General features: G+C 44.0%; 1 protein-coding gene across 1 annotated transcript in view; it reads right to left on the reverse strand.

The window, feature by feature from the left end:
- LOC119357777 (equilibrative nucleotide transporter 3-like) overlaps positions 1-17328 on the reverse strand; it is a 165461-nt gene that overhangs the window by 53892 nt on the left and 94241 nt on the right. The window contains exons 8-10 of the mRNA XM_037624614.1: positions 10241-10246; positions 4700-4854; positions 4396-4619 (exon numbers count right to left, since the gene is read on the reverse strand). Of these exons, the coding sequence (XP_037480511.1) occupies positions 4396-4619; positions 4700-4854; positions 10241-10246 (385 nt within the window). The remainder of the gene's footprint in view (positions 1-4395; positions 4620-4699; positions 4855-10240; positions 10247-17328) is intronic.

A 17328-nucleotide genomic window follows, 5' to 3' on the forward strand; every position in this document is an offset into this window, starting at 1 on the left:
CTTCGGAGTGACATTTCCGTAGAATTTGTCCCTATTCATGCTCAGGTACACAACATCTAATAATACCATCTATTTCTTCTTTATAAAGATGTGGGTCATCCCAAAAGTAATGTCTTAAATCATAGAAGATTTTTTTCTTTTGTTGGTATGTAAAACTAGGTGGTAAATATTTAGCAACAATGTAATTAGCATAGCCAGCATACCAAGGAGTACTATGAGCAGCATTTATTGCAGCTAACTGCTCATTGGGGAAACTATCATCAATAGGTAGTGGGTCATCAGGCACATTGTCAAGCCTAGATAGATTATCAGCTACAGGGTTCTCAGCTCCTTTTCTATCAATGATATGTAAATCAAATTCTTGTAACAAGAGAACCCATTGAATAAGTCTAGGTTTAGCATCTTTCCTTTCCATGAGATATTTAATAGCAATATCATCGGTGTGGACAATTACTTTGGAATCAACAATATAAGGTCTAAATTTATCACAAGCAAACACCACTGCTAAGAATTCCTTTTCAGTAGTAGCATAATTTCGTTGAGCATTGTCTAGAGTTTTACTAGCATAATGAATAACATTCAGTTTCTTATCAACTCTTTGTCCTAGAACAGCACCAACAGCATAATCACTAGCATCACACATAATTTCAAAAGGCAAGTTCCAATCAGGTGGTTGAACAATAGGTGCAGAAATTAAGGCTTTCTTCAGGGTTTCAAAGGCTTGTAAAAAATCATCATCAAAAACAAAAGGAATATCCTTTTACAAAAGATTGGTAAGAGGCCTAGAAATTTTAGAAAAGTCTTTGATAAATCTCCTATAGAAACCAGCATGACCTAAGAAACTACGAATACCTTTTATATCTTTAGGACATGGCATTTTCTCAATTGCATCAACCTTTGCTTTGTCCACTTCAATACCTCTTTTGGAAATTTTATGACCCAAGACAATGCCTTCATTAACCATAAAGTGCACTTCTCCCAATTCAAGACAAGATTATTTGTTCACATCTCTGCAAAACTCGATCAAGATTGCTTAAACAATCATCAAAAGACTTCCCATAAATAGAGAAGTAGTCCATGAAAACCTCAACAATATTTTCATAAAAGTCAGAGAATATAGCAGTCATACATCTTTGAAAGGTAGGAGGTGCATTACATAAACTGAAAGGCATATGTCTATAAGCATAGGTTCCAAAGGGACAAGTAAAAGTGGTCTTTTCTTGATCATGTTGAGAAACAGGTATTTGTGAAAAAACAGAGTATCCATCAAGGAAGAAAAAATGTGTGTGCTTAGACAATCTTTCAAGCATTTGATAAATAAAAGGCAGAGGGTAATGATCTTTTATAGTTGCTTTGTTTAATTTTCTAAAATCAATTAAGTTCATTCTTATCATTAGGAACAACAATTATACCTTCTTTCTTAGGGACACAATGAATAGGACTTACCCATCTACTATCAGCTATAGGATAGATTATACCTGCTTCCAGAAGTTTTAAGATTTTCGTCCTTACCACTTCCTTCATTTTTGGATTTAACCGACGTTGATGATCAACAACGGGTTTAGCATTAGGTTTCATATTAATTTTGTGCTGACATAGAGTGGGACTAATGCCCTTTAAATCATCAAGAGTATATCCAATAGCAGCTCGGTGCTTCCTTAGAACTTTCAATAATCTTTCTTCTTCATGTTCTGAAAGGTTAGCACTAATAATAATAATAGGATATATCTTCTTTTCATCAAGATAAGCATATTTCAAAGTGTCTGGCAATTGTTTTAATTCAAACACAGTATCACCTTTAGGTGGAGGAGGACCTCCTAGAGTTTCAATAGGCAAGTTGTGTTTAAGGAGAGGATGTTGTTCAAATAAAATCTTATCTATTTCATTTCTTTCATGCATATGTACATCATTTTCATGGTCTAGCAAATATTTTTCTAGTGGATCAGTAGGAGGCATAGCAATAGAAGCAATACCAATTAATTCATCTTTACTAGGCAATTATTTTTCATGAAGCTTTCTACTAAACTTGGAAAAATTAAACTCATGAGACTCATCACCAAAACTAACACCGAAAGTTTGTTTCTTACAATCTATTTTAGCAATAACAATGTTCAAGAAAGGTCTACCAAAGATAATCAGACAAAAGTCATCTTGTGGGGAACCAAGAACAAGAAAATCAGTAGGGTATTTTATTTTCCCACACAAGACTTCAACATCTCTAACAATCCCAATTGGTGAGATACTGTCTCTATTAGCAAGTTTAATAGTAACATCTATGTCTTCTATTACAGCGGGTGCTATGTCATTCATAATTTCTTGATATAAGGTGTAAGGAATATCACTCATAGTAGCACCTATGCCACATAAATCATGATAACAATGATCTCCTATTTTAACTGAGACAACGGGCATGCCAGCAACAGGTCTACGTTTGTCCTTTTTATCAGGTTTGGCAATTCTAGCAGCTTCTTCACAGAAGTAAATAACATGCCCATCTACATTTTCTTCCAAGAGATCTTTAACCATAGCAATACTAGGTTCAAATTTGATTTGTTCATCAGGTTTAGGTGTTCTAATACAGATTTTGTTGACCACAGTTGAAACTTTAGCATGTTCCTTTTTCCTAATAGGGAAAGGTGGTTTCTCAATATAAGCAGAAGGAACAACTGGATCAACATTGTAAAGTATAGTTTCTTCTTTAACTGGTACCGGTTCTTTGATTTGTTCTTTAATAGGTGTGTGATATTTAAACCACTTCTCTTCCGGTTGAGGTGAAGATACCCCAAACAAACCCCTCAAATGATGACAATAAATTTCAGCACACTATATAAATGTTTCCTTACCAAATTCCACTTACCAAAGGCGCTTCACTCCCAGGCAACGGCGCCAGAAAATAGCCTTGATGACCCACAAGCATAGGGGATCAATTTTAACTCTTTTCGATAAGTAAGAGTGTCGAACCCAACGAGGAGCAGAAGGAAATGACAAGTGGTTTCTAGCAAGGTAATGTCTGCAAGTGCTGAAATTATAAGTAGCAGAGTAGTTTGATAGCAAGGTAATTTGTAATGAGCAAGTAACGATAGTAGTAACGAAAGTGCAACAAGGTAGCCCAATCCTTTTGAGGCAACGAACATGCCAAAACGGTTTCTTATGATAAGCAAAGCGTTCTTGAGGGTACACGGGAATTTCATCTAGTCACTTTCACCATGTTGGTTCAATTTGTGTTTGGTAGTTTGATAATTTGATATGTGGGTGGACCGGTGCTTAGGTGATGTTCTTACTTGAAAAACCCTCCTCCTTATGATTAACCCTCCCACAAGCATCCACAACTATGAGAAACATATTAAGAATAAATTCTAACCATAGAATTAAACTTTTAGATCCAACCGGTCCCTTACGGAATAGCGCTAACTGGGGTTTAAGCTTTTGTCACTCTCACAACCCATCATCTTATTGCTACTCCACAATGCATTCCCTTAGGACCAAATATGGTGAAGTGTCATGTAGTCGACGTTCACATGACACCACTAAGAGAATCACAACATACATACTATCAAAATATCGAACACATATCAAGTTCACATGATTACTTGCAACATGATTTCTCCCGTGACCTAAAGAACAAAAGTAACTACTCACAAATGATAATCATGCTCAAGATCAGAGGAGTATTAAATAACATATTGGATCTAAACATATAATCTTCCACCAAATAAACCATATAGTAATCAACTACAAGATGTAATCAACACTACTAGTCACCCACAAGCACCAATCTATAGTTCCTATAACAAGATTGAACACAAGAGATGAACTAGGGTTGGAGATGAGATGGTGCTATTGAAGATGTTGATGGAGATTTCCCTCCCCAAGATGGGAGAGTTGTTGGTGATGAAGATGACGATGATACCCCCCGGGAGGGAAGTTCCCCCAACGAAATCGCTCCGCCGGAGGGCAAAAGTGCTCCTGCCAAAGTTCCACCTCGAGACGGCGGTGCTCCGTCACAAAAGTCCTCTCCTTATTTTTTCTAGGTCAAAATGACTTATATACCAGAAGATGGGCACCGAAGGTGGGCCTGGATGAGCACAACCCACCAGGGCGCGCCTAGGCTCCCTGGCGCACCCAAGGGGGTTGTGCCCACCTGGTGGGCCCCCTCTGGTAGTTATTTGCTCCAATATTCATCATGTAATTGATAAAAAATATCTGAGAAGTTTCAGCTTGTTTGGAGTTGTGCAGAATAGGTAGCCTGACGTAGCTTTTCCAAATGCCGGAATTCTTCCTCTTTGTGTATAGCTTGCATATTATGAGAGAAAAGGCATTAGAATTACTCCAAAAAGCATTATTATGGGTAAAAACATTATAAATAACAGTAAGAAAACATGATGCAAAATGGACGTATCAGGTACCCGTTGCTGAGTCCGAGAGTCGACGCAAGCGCGACCATCCAGGCCTCCCCTCTGTACCTGGCGACACAGTAGAACACCGGGAGGAGCTGGTACCGGGCTAGCACCGTGGCCATCCGCCCCCTCCGGGATGTCACCTTGATGATCTCCACCAGATGCACGTATCTCCCGACCAGGTCTGAGCCGTTGTAGGTCGCGATCAGCACCAGCGCGTACCTGCGCGTGTTTTCATTCCATCCTTCGTAGTAGTAAGCAAAATCTGGATGCATGCTAAAATGGGATGGTGGCTTAATTACCAGGAGCCCAAGATGTGTGATCCGAGTTCTTCGGCGAGAAATCCGAGGAAGACGGACAACGTCAGCAGGTAGATGAGGAACATGTCCAAGGCATAGTCCATGTTCTGCATAAGGATGTGCTTGTTCCTCAAACGTTCAGGGATGGCTGGGTCATCCTGTTGGGAAACGTAGCATGCAATTTCAAAAAAAATCCTACGATCATGCAAGATCTATCTAGGAGATGCATAGCAACGAGAGGGGGAGAGTGTGTCCATGTACCCTCATAGCCCAAATAGGAAGCGTTATGTTAACGCGGTTGATGTTGTTGAACATCTTCACGATCCAACCGATCCAAGTACCAAACGTACGTCACCTCCGTATTCAGCACACGCTCAGCTCGATGACATCCCTCAAGCTCTTGATATAGTAGAGGGTCGAGGGAGAGTTCAATCAACACCACGGCGTGGTGATGGTGAGGGTGCTGTGATCCGTGCAGGGCTTCGCCTAAGCACTACGACACTATGACCGGAGGAGTAAACCGTGGAGGGGGGCACCGCACACGGCTAAGAGAAATCTTGGTGCCCCTTTGGGGTGCCCCCGCCCCCATATATAAAGGGGGGAGGAGGAGGTGGTCGGCACAAGGGGGGCACGCCAAGGGGGGAGTCCTACTTGGGCTCCTAGTCCAAGGGGGGAGTCCTACTTGGGCTCCTAGTCCAAGTAGGATTCGCCCCCCTCCTTCCAACCAAATGAAAGGGGAAAGGGGAAAGGAGGGAGGAGGAGAAGGAAGGGGGGGGGGTCGTGCCCCCTCCCCATGTCCAATTAGGATTGGGCAAGGGGGGCGAGTGCCACCTCCCGTGGCCTGTCTCCTCTCCTTCACTATGGACCATTAGGCCCATTAACTTTCCCGGGTGGTTTCGATAGCTTCCCGGTACTCCGAAAAATCCCCGAACCTTATCAGAACCATTACAGTGTCCGTATATAACCTTCCAATATATCAATCTTTACCTCTCGACCATTTCTAGACTCCTTGTCATGTCCGTGATCTCATCCGGGAGTCCGAACAAACTTCGGTCACCAAAACACATAACTCATAATACAAATCGTCATCGAACATTAAGCGTGCGGACCCGATGGGTTCGAGAACTTTGTAGACATGACCGAGGCACATCTATGGTCAATAAGCAATAGCAGAACCTGGATGCTCATATTGGCTCCTACATATTCTACGAAGATCTTTATCGGTCAAACCGCATAACAACATATGTTATTCCGTTTGTCATCGGTATGTTACTTGCCCGAGATTTGATCGTCGGTATCCTCATACCTAGTTCAATATCGTTACCAGCAAGTCTTTTTACTCGTTGCGTAATGCATCATCTCGCAACTAACTCATTAGTCACATTGCTTGCAAGGCTTATAGTGATCTACATTACCGAGAGGGCCCAGAGATACCTAATCTTGATCTATGCCAACTCAACAAACACCATAGGAGACACTTGTAGAGCATCTTTATAATCACCTAGTTACATTGTGATGTTTGATAGCACACAAAGTGTTCCTCCGGTATTCGGGAGTTGCATAATCTCATAGTCAGAGGAATATGTATAAGTCATGAAGAAAGCAATAGCAATAAAACTAAACGATCATAATGCTAAGCTAATGGATGGGTATTGTCGTGGTTTTGTCACGACGGATGTCCTCATGAAAGGACTTAGTCATGGAGCCATCTCTATGGGTTAGCTTAAAGAGGTTTAAAGAGGACAAAGGACGCGAGAGTTTATACTGGTTTGACCCCTTACAATGAAGGTAAAAGCCTACTCCAGTTGTGATGGAATTGCTAGGGTTTCGATGACCAGGGAGCGAATCCGCTTTGCCTGGCTCTCGAGTTGTTCTGTGTTGTCCCTAAACCGCCGCCGGGTCGCCCCTTTATATACATAGGTCGACGCCCGCTGGTTTACAGAGTCCCGAGGCCGGATCATAAATGTGTCCGGCTCGATCTCTACTCCTATCTTATCATACAAGCATACATCAATGTCGGTTTACATCTACGGGCTTTAACCCGCCTTTGGGCCTTGGGCCTCCATGAAGCGCCATCCTTCATGTCTTCATGGGCTTCAAGTAAGGTAATTATCCCGAGGATAACCCGGCCTCTCCTGGTCGGTTTATGTCTAGTAGTAATATCCCCAACATTAGGCCCCAGATTTATTTGAACTTGTTCATGTCAATCTTCAACACTTAGAAGAATTCCTCCCTTTGCACCTTCACATAAATCTTGTAAATCGCGGTGACGTCATCCTACAGATCTGTAATAAACCGCCATGACGTCACATGTTCATTTATAATCGAAGATACCCTTTCATTAATGAGCATCCAACAATCGAAACGACAACCTCGTTATCTATCCATTATTTGGGCTCCTCAATTCCCGCGCCTGTCGCTTATCTCTTTACACTTATAAATAGGGCTGAGGACCCCTTTCCCTTTCTTTCCTTTGCCTTTCCATCTCTTCTTCCTCCTCGCGGCGCCCCTGCACCCGAGCGCCGCCGCCGTCGTCGAGCTTCACCTTTGCTTCACCGTTGGCCGCTACATCAACCTGATCGCACCAGAGAAACATGGCACACCTCCGCTGCTTCAACAACTGCTGTAAGCCTTTCCCTCTGTCCTCTGTAGATCCATTTAGGGTTCATACGGGTTCATGGCGCTCTCTTCGGGTTCTTCGTTAGTCCATAGATAGCAGACCTCGAGCTTGACGTGTTCCGTGCAGTAGCTATGGTACTCCTTATCTCGGCCATTAAACCAAACCTTAAACACATAAGAACTTGATCTGGACCTTTTGTGAACTGCTTCGGGACCAAACTTTTTAGGTCTAGATATTTTTTCTTTTCCTGACTTACGGTAGATCTAAAATTCCAATGCAATCTTGTGAAACCAGTTTTTCCTCACTTAGTCATTTTTGCCTTAGATCTGTATCTTCCTTATCTGCATAGGCGGTCTATCCTTGTAGAAAGTAATATATCATATGCCATTAGCCCCCTTGTAAACTTCTCATCGCTTTACCATTTATAAACGCTCTATCGTAGGCGGTTTATAACTGCCTCCGGTTTAACAATTCTACATGCTTGAATTCCTTTTTTTCTCAACCTGTTACACTTTATGCGTTGTCATTTATGAATCATAAACCGGCAGTAATCTTTTCCAGCTCTTCACTTGCAATGGCCAAACAATTCTATTCCTATAACTAGGCACCTTCCCGGGTTACTGAGGAGCAACTGAGTGGATGTGTCAAAATTGGCACCTTACCGAAGAAGAATGAAATCCAGTGGCGAGTTCCTGGTCTAGAAAATCCTCCTACCCCCAGAGATGGCGAAGTAGTAGTGTTTGCTGATCATATGGGCCGTGGTTTTAATCCACCTGGATCCAAGTTTTTCCGGCATGTACTTGCTAGCTTTCAGATCCACCCTCAAGACTTTGGACCCAACTCTGTATCCAATATCTGCAACTTTCAGGTGTTTTGTGAAGCCTATCTACAAGAAGAGCCAACTGTCGAGCTGCTCCGGGATTTCTTCCACTTAAACCGTCGCACAGAATCGTAGACGGGCCCAATACTGAATTCGGTGGCATCTCCATTTAGAAAAGGAAGGATGTTATTTTTCCTCACGCCAAACTTCACAATCACCCAAAGGATTGGAATCAGACTTGGTTCTATTGCAAGGACACTTCTCCTAAAGATGAGAACCCTCTGTCGGGTTACCGTGCTCACCGGCTTACCAACACTCATCCGCTTCCGCAATGACTAAGTGCCAAGGAACGGGCCTCGTATGCAACACAACTCGCCAAGCTTAGAGCTTTCATGGCCAACGGTTTAACAGCTGTGGACTTTGTTCATTGCTGGCTACCCTAGAGTATCTTGCCGTTAAGTCGCCGCTCCGGTTTAATGTGCGAGTATATCGGTGACGTAAAAGACTCCCAACGTCATATTGACATTCAGCTAACAGATGATGAAGTTACTGAGTCTGTCAAGAAAATGCTGAATGAATCGGAAGCTGTTTGTAGTAAGACTGGGCTAAGTCCCTTTTACACACAGAACAAACCGCCCGCTGTAAGAATTGTTTTGCTTCCGCTTTATACCTGATATTTCTGAACTGTGCAACTTTTAATACCCTCTGCTCATCTTTTAAACAGGGTGATGACCCGTTCTGGAAAAACTAACCTCAGGAGAAAATGGTTAAGGCTCCTCGTCTTAAAATGAAGGCTGTCAAGAAATCTACTAAGAGGAAGGCAACTAAGCCAATCGGTTTAGAGCTTGATGACGACCCTGATGAACCGGATGCAGAGGTAGAACTTGATTCTCTTGGTTCACTTTTCATACACCTCATTGACAATGATATTTATCAGGATGACGCCGAGGGCAGCCAAGCTGACGACGCAGAGGTAATTATCCTTTCCTCCAATTCAGATCCTCTGCCAACACAAAAAATCCGTCAAGCAATCCGGAAAGTAAGATTTTCTCACCCCCTACCTTACTTGGACCCAAACTTTCTTTTGAAGAAGCAGCAACACGAAGCTTGCCGCACAACCCATCATAGCAGCCAAGTAATCACTTCCACCGATCTGCCAAATACTCCGGTTCGGGTTTCAAATACTTCCAATACTTCTTACCCCAAGGCGGGTTATTTCTGATAGCCTCTTAATCCGTCCGATTCGAATTATCAGGGAACACCACCTTCATCATCCGGCGAATCAACTGCCACACAACTTCCACCCCTCAAGACCGTCCCTGGGTAAAATGTCTTAAGCTGTCTCTTTTTGACGCTTTATGCTTATGTGCTATACTGATGTGTATATCTTTCTCTTTCAGAGCCAAGTCGAGACCCAGTAAGAAGGGTCGTGTAGATAAACCGTCTGATGACCATGTGATTGTTGAGCCAGAGATAATTCTAGAACCGGAAAGAGCAAATGCTGATGCCATGCTTGATGACCCGCCACCTCCAGATCATGTCTTTAGTGAACAAGTAGAAGTTGATACCGCAGTGCAAGCGGATAAACCGGCAAGTCCAGTCCATACTGATGATGGACCGTCTAGTCCGGTTAAGGCTACTGATATTCCATCAACTCTATTAAAGGCCGCTGGTGACAAGGAAGCTGATGTTATCATTACCGGCATTGGCCACACCTCCCCTAGCCATCCTGTTGCCTTAGCAAAACATAGCGCCAAAGAAGAATGTGCTACCATGGAGAAAGGCAAATGGAGTACCGATTTATCAAGCTATGCGCACCTCAACGCCCAGGAGCTCCATTCTGGTTTTTTAAACCGCCTGTACACAAACCATGATCACGAAGCCGGTTTAGTGAACTTAATGAAGGAACGTTATGAGGTAATTACCAATCTTTTTCTCTCTTAAGTCCAATTGTAAGTACCAATTCTAGTAGCTCCCAAGGGCCGATTTATAATAGTAATCAAAAACCGAGACTTCATAATACCGCAGTTCTACATACTTATCCTCCAATGGTCGGTTGATCCTTTAAAAATGAACCGGTACTTTAGCATTGTATCCTCGCAACTTTCGCCTGCGTAGTCCCCAAGGGCCGGTTTACCTTTCCAAGGTGAAACGGGACTTTAACCACTGTTACTTTTGAGCAGATGTACATTATCCCCCAAGTGCCAAGAATGATGCTTGCATTATACTTGGGACTTGAAATAATTTTCTAGAATGAAGCGAGTAGGCATTAGCCCCCAAGTGCAAAGTGCATAACTTGTTATACTCTTGGTACTTCAAATATATATAGCCCGTTGATGACATGTCTGTTCTTTATAGGCTGAGCTGAGCAAAAAGGACGCCCAAACCGCCGATCTTCAAGAGAACATCAAATCTCAGCAAGCGGAGGCTTCTAAAGCCAAAGAGGAACTGACCAATGCCTTAACAGCCATGGAGAAGCTGAAGGAAAACTTCAAGAAGGAACGTGCAGATTGGGACATGGAGAAGGCCGCTTTAGTAAAGAAGGCCGAAGACGCAGATGCAGCCCTTAAACCGGTGGTCGAAGAACTGACCAGCTTAAAGTGGCAAATAAATGCTATGACCTCTGCTGTATTTGGTAAGTATCTGCATCTGATGTTTTTCAAGTCATTTTACCGTATGAATTACCGGTTTACTGATGCTTGCAATGTCACAGGGACCCGCATTACCCATCTGGGCTCTGACATGCGGATGAAGTTGAAGGCTGCCTATACTTTGATAGAGCAGTTGTATTCTGGATCCCAACGGGCTATTTGCGCTGCTGCTTATAACAGACCGCCTCCAACGCTGATAAAAGAAACCATCGAGAAGCTGTCAATGTTGCCTGCCCGGTTGGATGAACTTAAAAGATCAGCTGCAAGGTCAGGCGCGCTGACTGCGCTAATCTGGGCCAAGGCATGGATTCTAGATCTTGAACCGGCAGATATTGGCCAAGGCTATCCCGGTGTAAAGGAAGACGGTTTAGAATTCAATAATGATGATCTCCGAAGGCCGACAAGGGAACTGCGACCCATAGCGAGCAAATTGGCGGATGAAACGGATTTGTCTCATTACCAGCTGGTTTATGACGCTGATCAGAAAAGATATCCTGCGCCAACACATGATGTAGAAGATCTTGTTCTGCCAATTCGTAAGCACACTTATGCCCCTGACATTGATCCTTCCACCCTTATAAGTGAAGAAGCCATGTTCCAATCTTTAACTGGAATCGATTGGACAATAATTGGTTTCTAGCCACTGGGTAGAGAGGAGGAGGATGCACCGACTCAAGATGACCCTCAATCTTCAAGTCGTCCTGGTGATGAATCCTGAACCGGAGGCCGGTTTAGTCTGTCGCATCCTACCATTATTTACTGAAACAATTATCCAGTGTAGGCATTAAAACGCCTTGTAATAGGCTAGTTCAAACACTTGTCTATTATGCCATCGAGCATACTTGTTTTGCTTGATACTGATAACTCGCCGTGCTTTTGGGATCTTTATTATATGCATAATCCGTAGTGTTGTATTTTAACTTGTTCCTACATACAAGAGATTGAAGGGGTCCTGGCGGTTTACCGCTGGACGGGTCATGATGCCCAAATATATAGGCTAGTTGTAAAGCCAAGGCTGTTTAAAAACAACCAGATATAAAGTAAAGAATAAATTACTTGTTACCTTGTTGTTTGACCCATGGCTATTATTAAAGGGTGATGACACCAAGCTGGAGTATAGATGACTCCTTCCCGGTTGTCGGTTTACGATAAAACCGTACTAGGTTATGATAAACACCGGTTTTATCCATATAAAACTGGTGACTTGTAGTCAAAACCAGACCAGAACAATAAAGGCCGGATGATAACTCATCATGTACTAACAATTTAGCATTGTAAGCCATGTCGGGTTGTAATAAACACCGGTTTATCAGAAAATACTTATGAAATTTATCAAAAGAGAAGGAACACTTTGGAAAAAAATACAAGAAGAATATGTGAGGCTTTTCATGGGCTACCAGGCCCTAAATCGAGGCTTTTCATGGGTTGTCACGCCACTGAGTTAAACCATTTTACAAAGCCTTTTAAGATGGACCTCAATCTTTAACCAATCATCGTTTTAACTTTGACAACTTCAGGGTCTATGAGATTGACTTGTCAAACGTTCGATGGGTCATAATGTTTACCTGGACGGAGTGGCTTACTTAAAGAGGTAGGATAACCCGGGGTTTTAGGTGAATACACCTGGCTTCCAAGACTGGCTTGATAGCCTATTACAAGGGTGCAGACTCTTTGTTATTTGAGAAGCAAAGGGCCCCCAAGCAATATTTGAGCTGTGCCCGGTGGGTGCCTATGTTTGAGCTGTGCTGGTGCAACACTCTCTTTGGCCCCACATAATTTCCTTTTGGCCTTAAGCCTACCAAGAGGTGTAGCTATGGTGTGAATACAACCAAGCCCCCTAGTGATTTCCCTTCGGCCCTAAGACGATCAAGAGGTGTAGCTAAGGTTTAGATATGACCAAGCCCCCTAGTGATTTCCTTTTATATGTGTGGCTTTACAAGCCAGATCAACAAAATTCTGCTTTGTAAACAGAAGCCTCCATGAAAACACATATGATGTAAAAACAACAGAGGACCCACTTTAGCTGAGGCTCCGGTTTATTATATTGATTATAATATATACATTGTCATAATTATGTACATAAAAAAGAGCCTATGTCTCAAGTATAGTAAGGCCGAAGATGAGCTATATTTCACGGCCATAGGGTCTCCTCCTCCGATTTACGTGAGTCTTTGTGCTCTCGAACATCGATATAGTAGTATAATCCATTGTGAAAATTTTTGCTGACCACAAAAGGCCCTTCCCAAGGTGGGGATAACCTGTGCATATCAGTCTGATCCTGGATGAGCCGGAGCACCAGATCGCCTTCTTGAAAAGTTCTGGTTTTAACCCGGCGGCTGTGATAACGTTGCAGATCTTGTTGATAAATCACCGAACGTGCCGCCGCAAGATCACGCTCCTCATCTAACAGGTCCAATGAGTCCCGATGCGCTTTTTCATTATCAGCTTCAACATAAGCCGCCACACGGGGCGAGTCATGACGTATGTCACTAGGGAGAACTGCCTCTGCTCCGTAAACCATGAAGAAAGGCGTATAACCCATAGATTTGTTTGGTGTGGTGTTGATGCTCCATAACACAGAAGGTAACTCCTCCACCCAACAACCCTACGTCCCCTTTAAAGGAAACATAAGCCGGGGTTTGATACCTCGCAAAATTTCTTGATTGGCCCTTTCTGCTTGACCATTAGATTGGGGATGAGCCACTGATGACACGTCAAGACGGATGTGCTCACGTTGACAAAATTCTTCCATAGCACCTTTCGATAGATTAGTACCATTATCAGTGATAATGCTGTGTGGAAAGCCAAACCGGAATATCACCTTTTTGATGAATTGAATCGTCGTGGCCGCATCACGCTTACTGACTGGCTCTGCCTCGACCCACTTGGTAAACTTATCAACCACCACCAGTAGGTGGGTCTTCTTGTCCTTGGACCTCTTAAAAGGTCCAACCATATCGAGCCCCCAAGTTGCAAACGGACAAGTTATTGGAATCATTCTTAATTCTTGAGCCGGAACATGAGCGTGGCATGCCAACTTTTGACAACCATCACACCTCTTTACCAAATCCTCAGCATCAACATGAGCCGTCTACCAATAGAAGACGTAACGAAAGGCCTTAGCCACCAAGGATTTTGAACCAGTATGGTGACCACAATCTCCCTCGTGGATCTCACGCAAAATCTCACAACCTTCTTGAGGAGAGAGACAACACTGAAATGCTCCTGTGACGCTACAATGATGTAGCTCCCCATTGACAATGGTCATTGACTTGGATCGCCGGATTATCTGCCGGGCCAAGGTTTCGTCGTATGGTAACTCGCCCCGGTTCATGTATGCCAGGTACGGGACCGTCAATCTGGAATAACATGAAGAGCCGCCACCAATTGAGCCTCTGGGTCGGGCACAGCCAAATCCTCCTCCGTAGGTATCTTCACTGACGGATTATGCAGTACATCGAGAAAGGTATTGGGTGGCACCGGTTTACGTTGAGAGCCTAAGCGACTTAAAGTGTCTGGAGCTTCATTCTTCCGCTGGTCTATATGGTCCACTTGACAACCCTTGAAATGACCAGCCACTTCAACCACCTCTCGTCTATATGCTGCCATGAGTGGATCCTTGGAATCCCAAGTGCCAGATACCTGTTGAGCCACCAGGTTCGAGTCACCAAAGCACATAATCCGGCTTAAGCTCATTTCCTTAGCCATCCGAAGACCATGGAGCAAGGCCTCATACTCAGCTGCATTGTTAGTACAAGGGAACATTAAACGGAGAACATAACAAAACTTATCACCTCGTGGGGAAGTTAATATGACTCCAGCCCCCGAGCCCTCGAATTGCCTTGACCCATCAAAATGAATAGTCCAATAAGTGTTGTCTGGCTTTTCCTCCGGTGCTTGCGACTCTGTCCAATCATTGATGAAGTCCACAAGTGCTTGGGATTTGATTGTTGTGCGAGGTGTATACTTTAGCCCATGAGGTGATAGGATGACCCTGAAAATAATGCTTGAGCTTCTGGCTTGCCATAAAATCCCCATACACCAGCTTCTGCCAATGTGGGTGTCTCTGTTTGGACTCGATAAGAACCTCACTGATATAATAAACCGGCCATTGAACCGGATACTCTTTCCCAGCCTCCTGGCGCTCCACAACAATAGCCACACTAACAGCTCGGGCATTAGCAGCCACATATAGCAATAAGGGCTCCTTATCAACCGGAGCCGCAAGGACAGGTGGCTTGGCTAACTATCTCTTCAGATCTTCAAGCGCTTCATCAGCAGCATCACTCCAGACGAAGTGATCTGTTTCTTTAGCATATGATACAAAGGGATAGCCTTCTCTCCAAGGAGACTGATAAACCGGCTTAAGGCTGCAATCCGGCCCGCCAAACATTGAACATCATTAATGCACGCCGGTTTAGCCAGAGATGTGATAGTCGTGATCTTCTCCGGATTAGCTTCAATGCCCCTGTTAGACACCAGAAAACCAAGAAGCTTGCCTGCCGGTACACCAATGAAACATTTGGCCAGATTAAGCATCATCTTGTAAACCCGGAGGTTATCAAAAGTTTCCTTCAAGTCACCTATTAGTGTCTCCTCCTTTCTGGACTTGACCACAATGTCATCCACATATGCATGTACATTGCGCCCAATCTGTTTATGCAGACAATTCTAGACACAGCGCTGATAAGTTGCATGGGCACTCTTGAGCCCGAAAGGCATAGATACATAGCAGAAGGCTCCAAAGGGAGTTATGAAGGCTGACTTCTCCTGGTCCTTAACTACCATTTTGATCTGATGATAACCAGAATAAGCATCTAGAAAACACAAACGGTCATAACCTGCTGTAGCATCAATAATTTGATCGATACGAGGGAGAGCAAAGGGGTCAGTTGGACAGGCTTTGTTTAAGTCTGTGTAATCCACACACATACGCCAAGTGCCGTTTTTCTTAAGTACCAGCACCGGATTAGCTAACCACTCAGGGTGAAAGACCTCCACAATAAACCCTGCTTCCAAAAGCCGGGCTACCTCCTCACCAATAGCTTTACGCCTTTCTTCATTGAAGCGGCGAAGAAACTACTTGACCGGTTTAAACTTAGGATCTATATTAAGGGTGTGCTCAGCGAGTTCCCTCGGTACACCCGGCATGTCAGAAGGCTTCCATGCAAAGATGTCCCGATTCTCATGGATGAACTCGATGAGCGCACTTTCCTATTTCGGATCCAGGTTAGCGCTGATGCTGAACTGCTTGGATGGATCGCCAGGAACAAAGTCAACCAGCTTAGTCTCCTCAGCTGATTTAAATTTCAGTGTCGAATCATTCTCAATAGTTGGCTTTTTCAGAGAGGTCATATCTGCCGGATCAACATTGTCCTTATAAAATTTTAGCTCCTCTGTAGCACAAACCGACTCAGCATAAGCTGCATCACCTTCTTCACATTCCAAAGCAATCTTCTGACTCCCATGCACCGTGATGGTCCCCTTATGACCCGGCATCTTAAGCTGCAAATAAACATAACAGGGCCTTTCCATGAACTTAGCATAAGCCGGTCGTCCGAACAGGGCATGATATGGACTCTTGATTTTTAGCACTTCAAAAGTCAACACCTCTGATATTGAATCATGATCGTCTCCAAAAGCAACTTCCAAAGCTATCTTGCCAACTGGGTATGCCGATTTACTAGGCACTACCCCATGAAACACAGTGTTCAATGGTTTAAGATTCTTATCTGTTAACCCCATGCAACGAAAGGTTTCATAGTAAAGGATATTGATACTGCTTCCTCCAGCCATAAACACCTTGGTAAATTTATACCCCCAAACCTGAGGTGCCACCACTAAAGCCAGATGACCCAGATTTTCAACCCGGGGTGGATGATCCTTTCGACTCCACAAGATGGGCTATTCAGACCAGCACAGATAACGAGGTACCGCCGGTTCAACAGAGTTCACAGCTCTTTTATGAAGCTTCTGATCGCGCTTACATAAGCTAGTGGTGAAGACATGGTACTGCCCACTATTCAACTGCTTTGGATTGCTATGATAACCTGATTGCAGCTGCTACTGATTCCCTTGATGGTTGTAACCTCCCTGGTTGCCCTGGCTGCTCTGATGGCCATGTCCGGTTTGGTTTCCTTGGAATCCCTCGACGGTGAGGGGGGCTTCGATGGCAAGTTATTGCGGTGATGGCGGTGTGAGGCATCTGATCAGGACTGGCCTGGATCTTGGAGACTTGGAGATGTGCAGAGCTACAGATGAAAATCCTGTTCGGTTGTGGCCTGATCGGCGTTGATGGCACCTGCCGGTGTCATTTACCTTCCTGGAGGCTTCGTCGAGTGCAACACCATCTTCCTCGCGACCTCGTATCGGCATCTGTCTCCGGGGCGAAAGCCCTGATTCGTAGGATCAGCATGATGGCAATGTCTTTGAGGTTGTTACTCTGTTGGGAGCATTCTACTGGGAGACTCGAGGTCCCATGATGTTCTCCTCCGATGTTCACCGCTACCCGGATCTTTCTCCTTCGGCGCCATGTACGGTC

This window comes from Triticum dicoccoides, chromosome 2A, assembly GCF_002162155.2.
Source record: "Triticum dicoccoides isolate Atlit2015 ecotype Zavitan chromosome 2A, WEW_v2.0, whole genome shotgun sequence".
Classification (NCBI taxonomy): Eukaryota; Viridiplantae; Streptophyta; class Magnoliopsida; order Poales; family Poaceae; genus Triticum; species Triticum dicoccoides.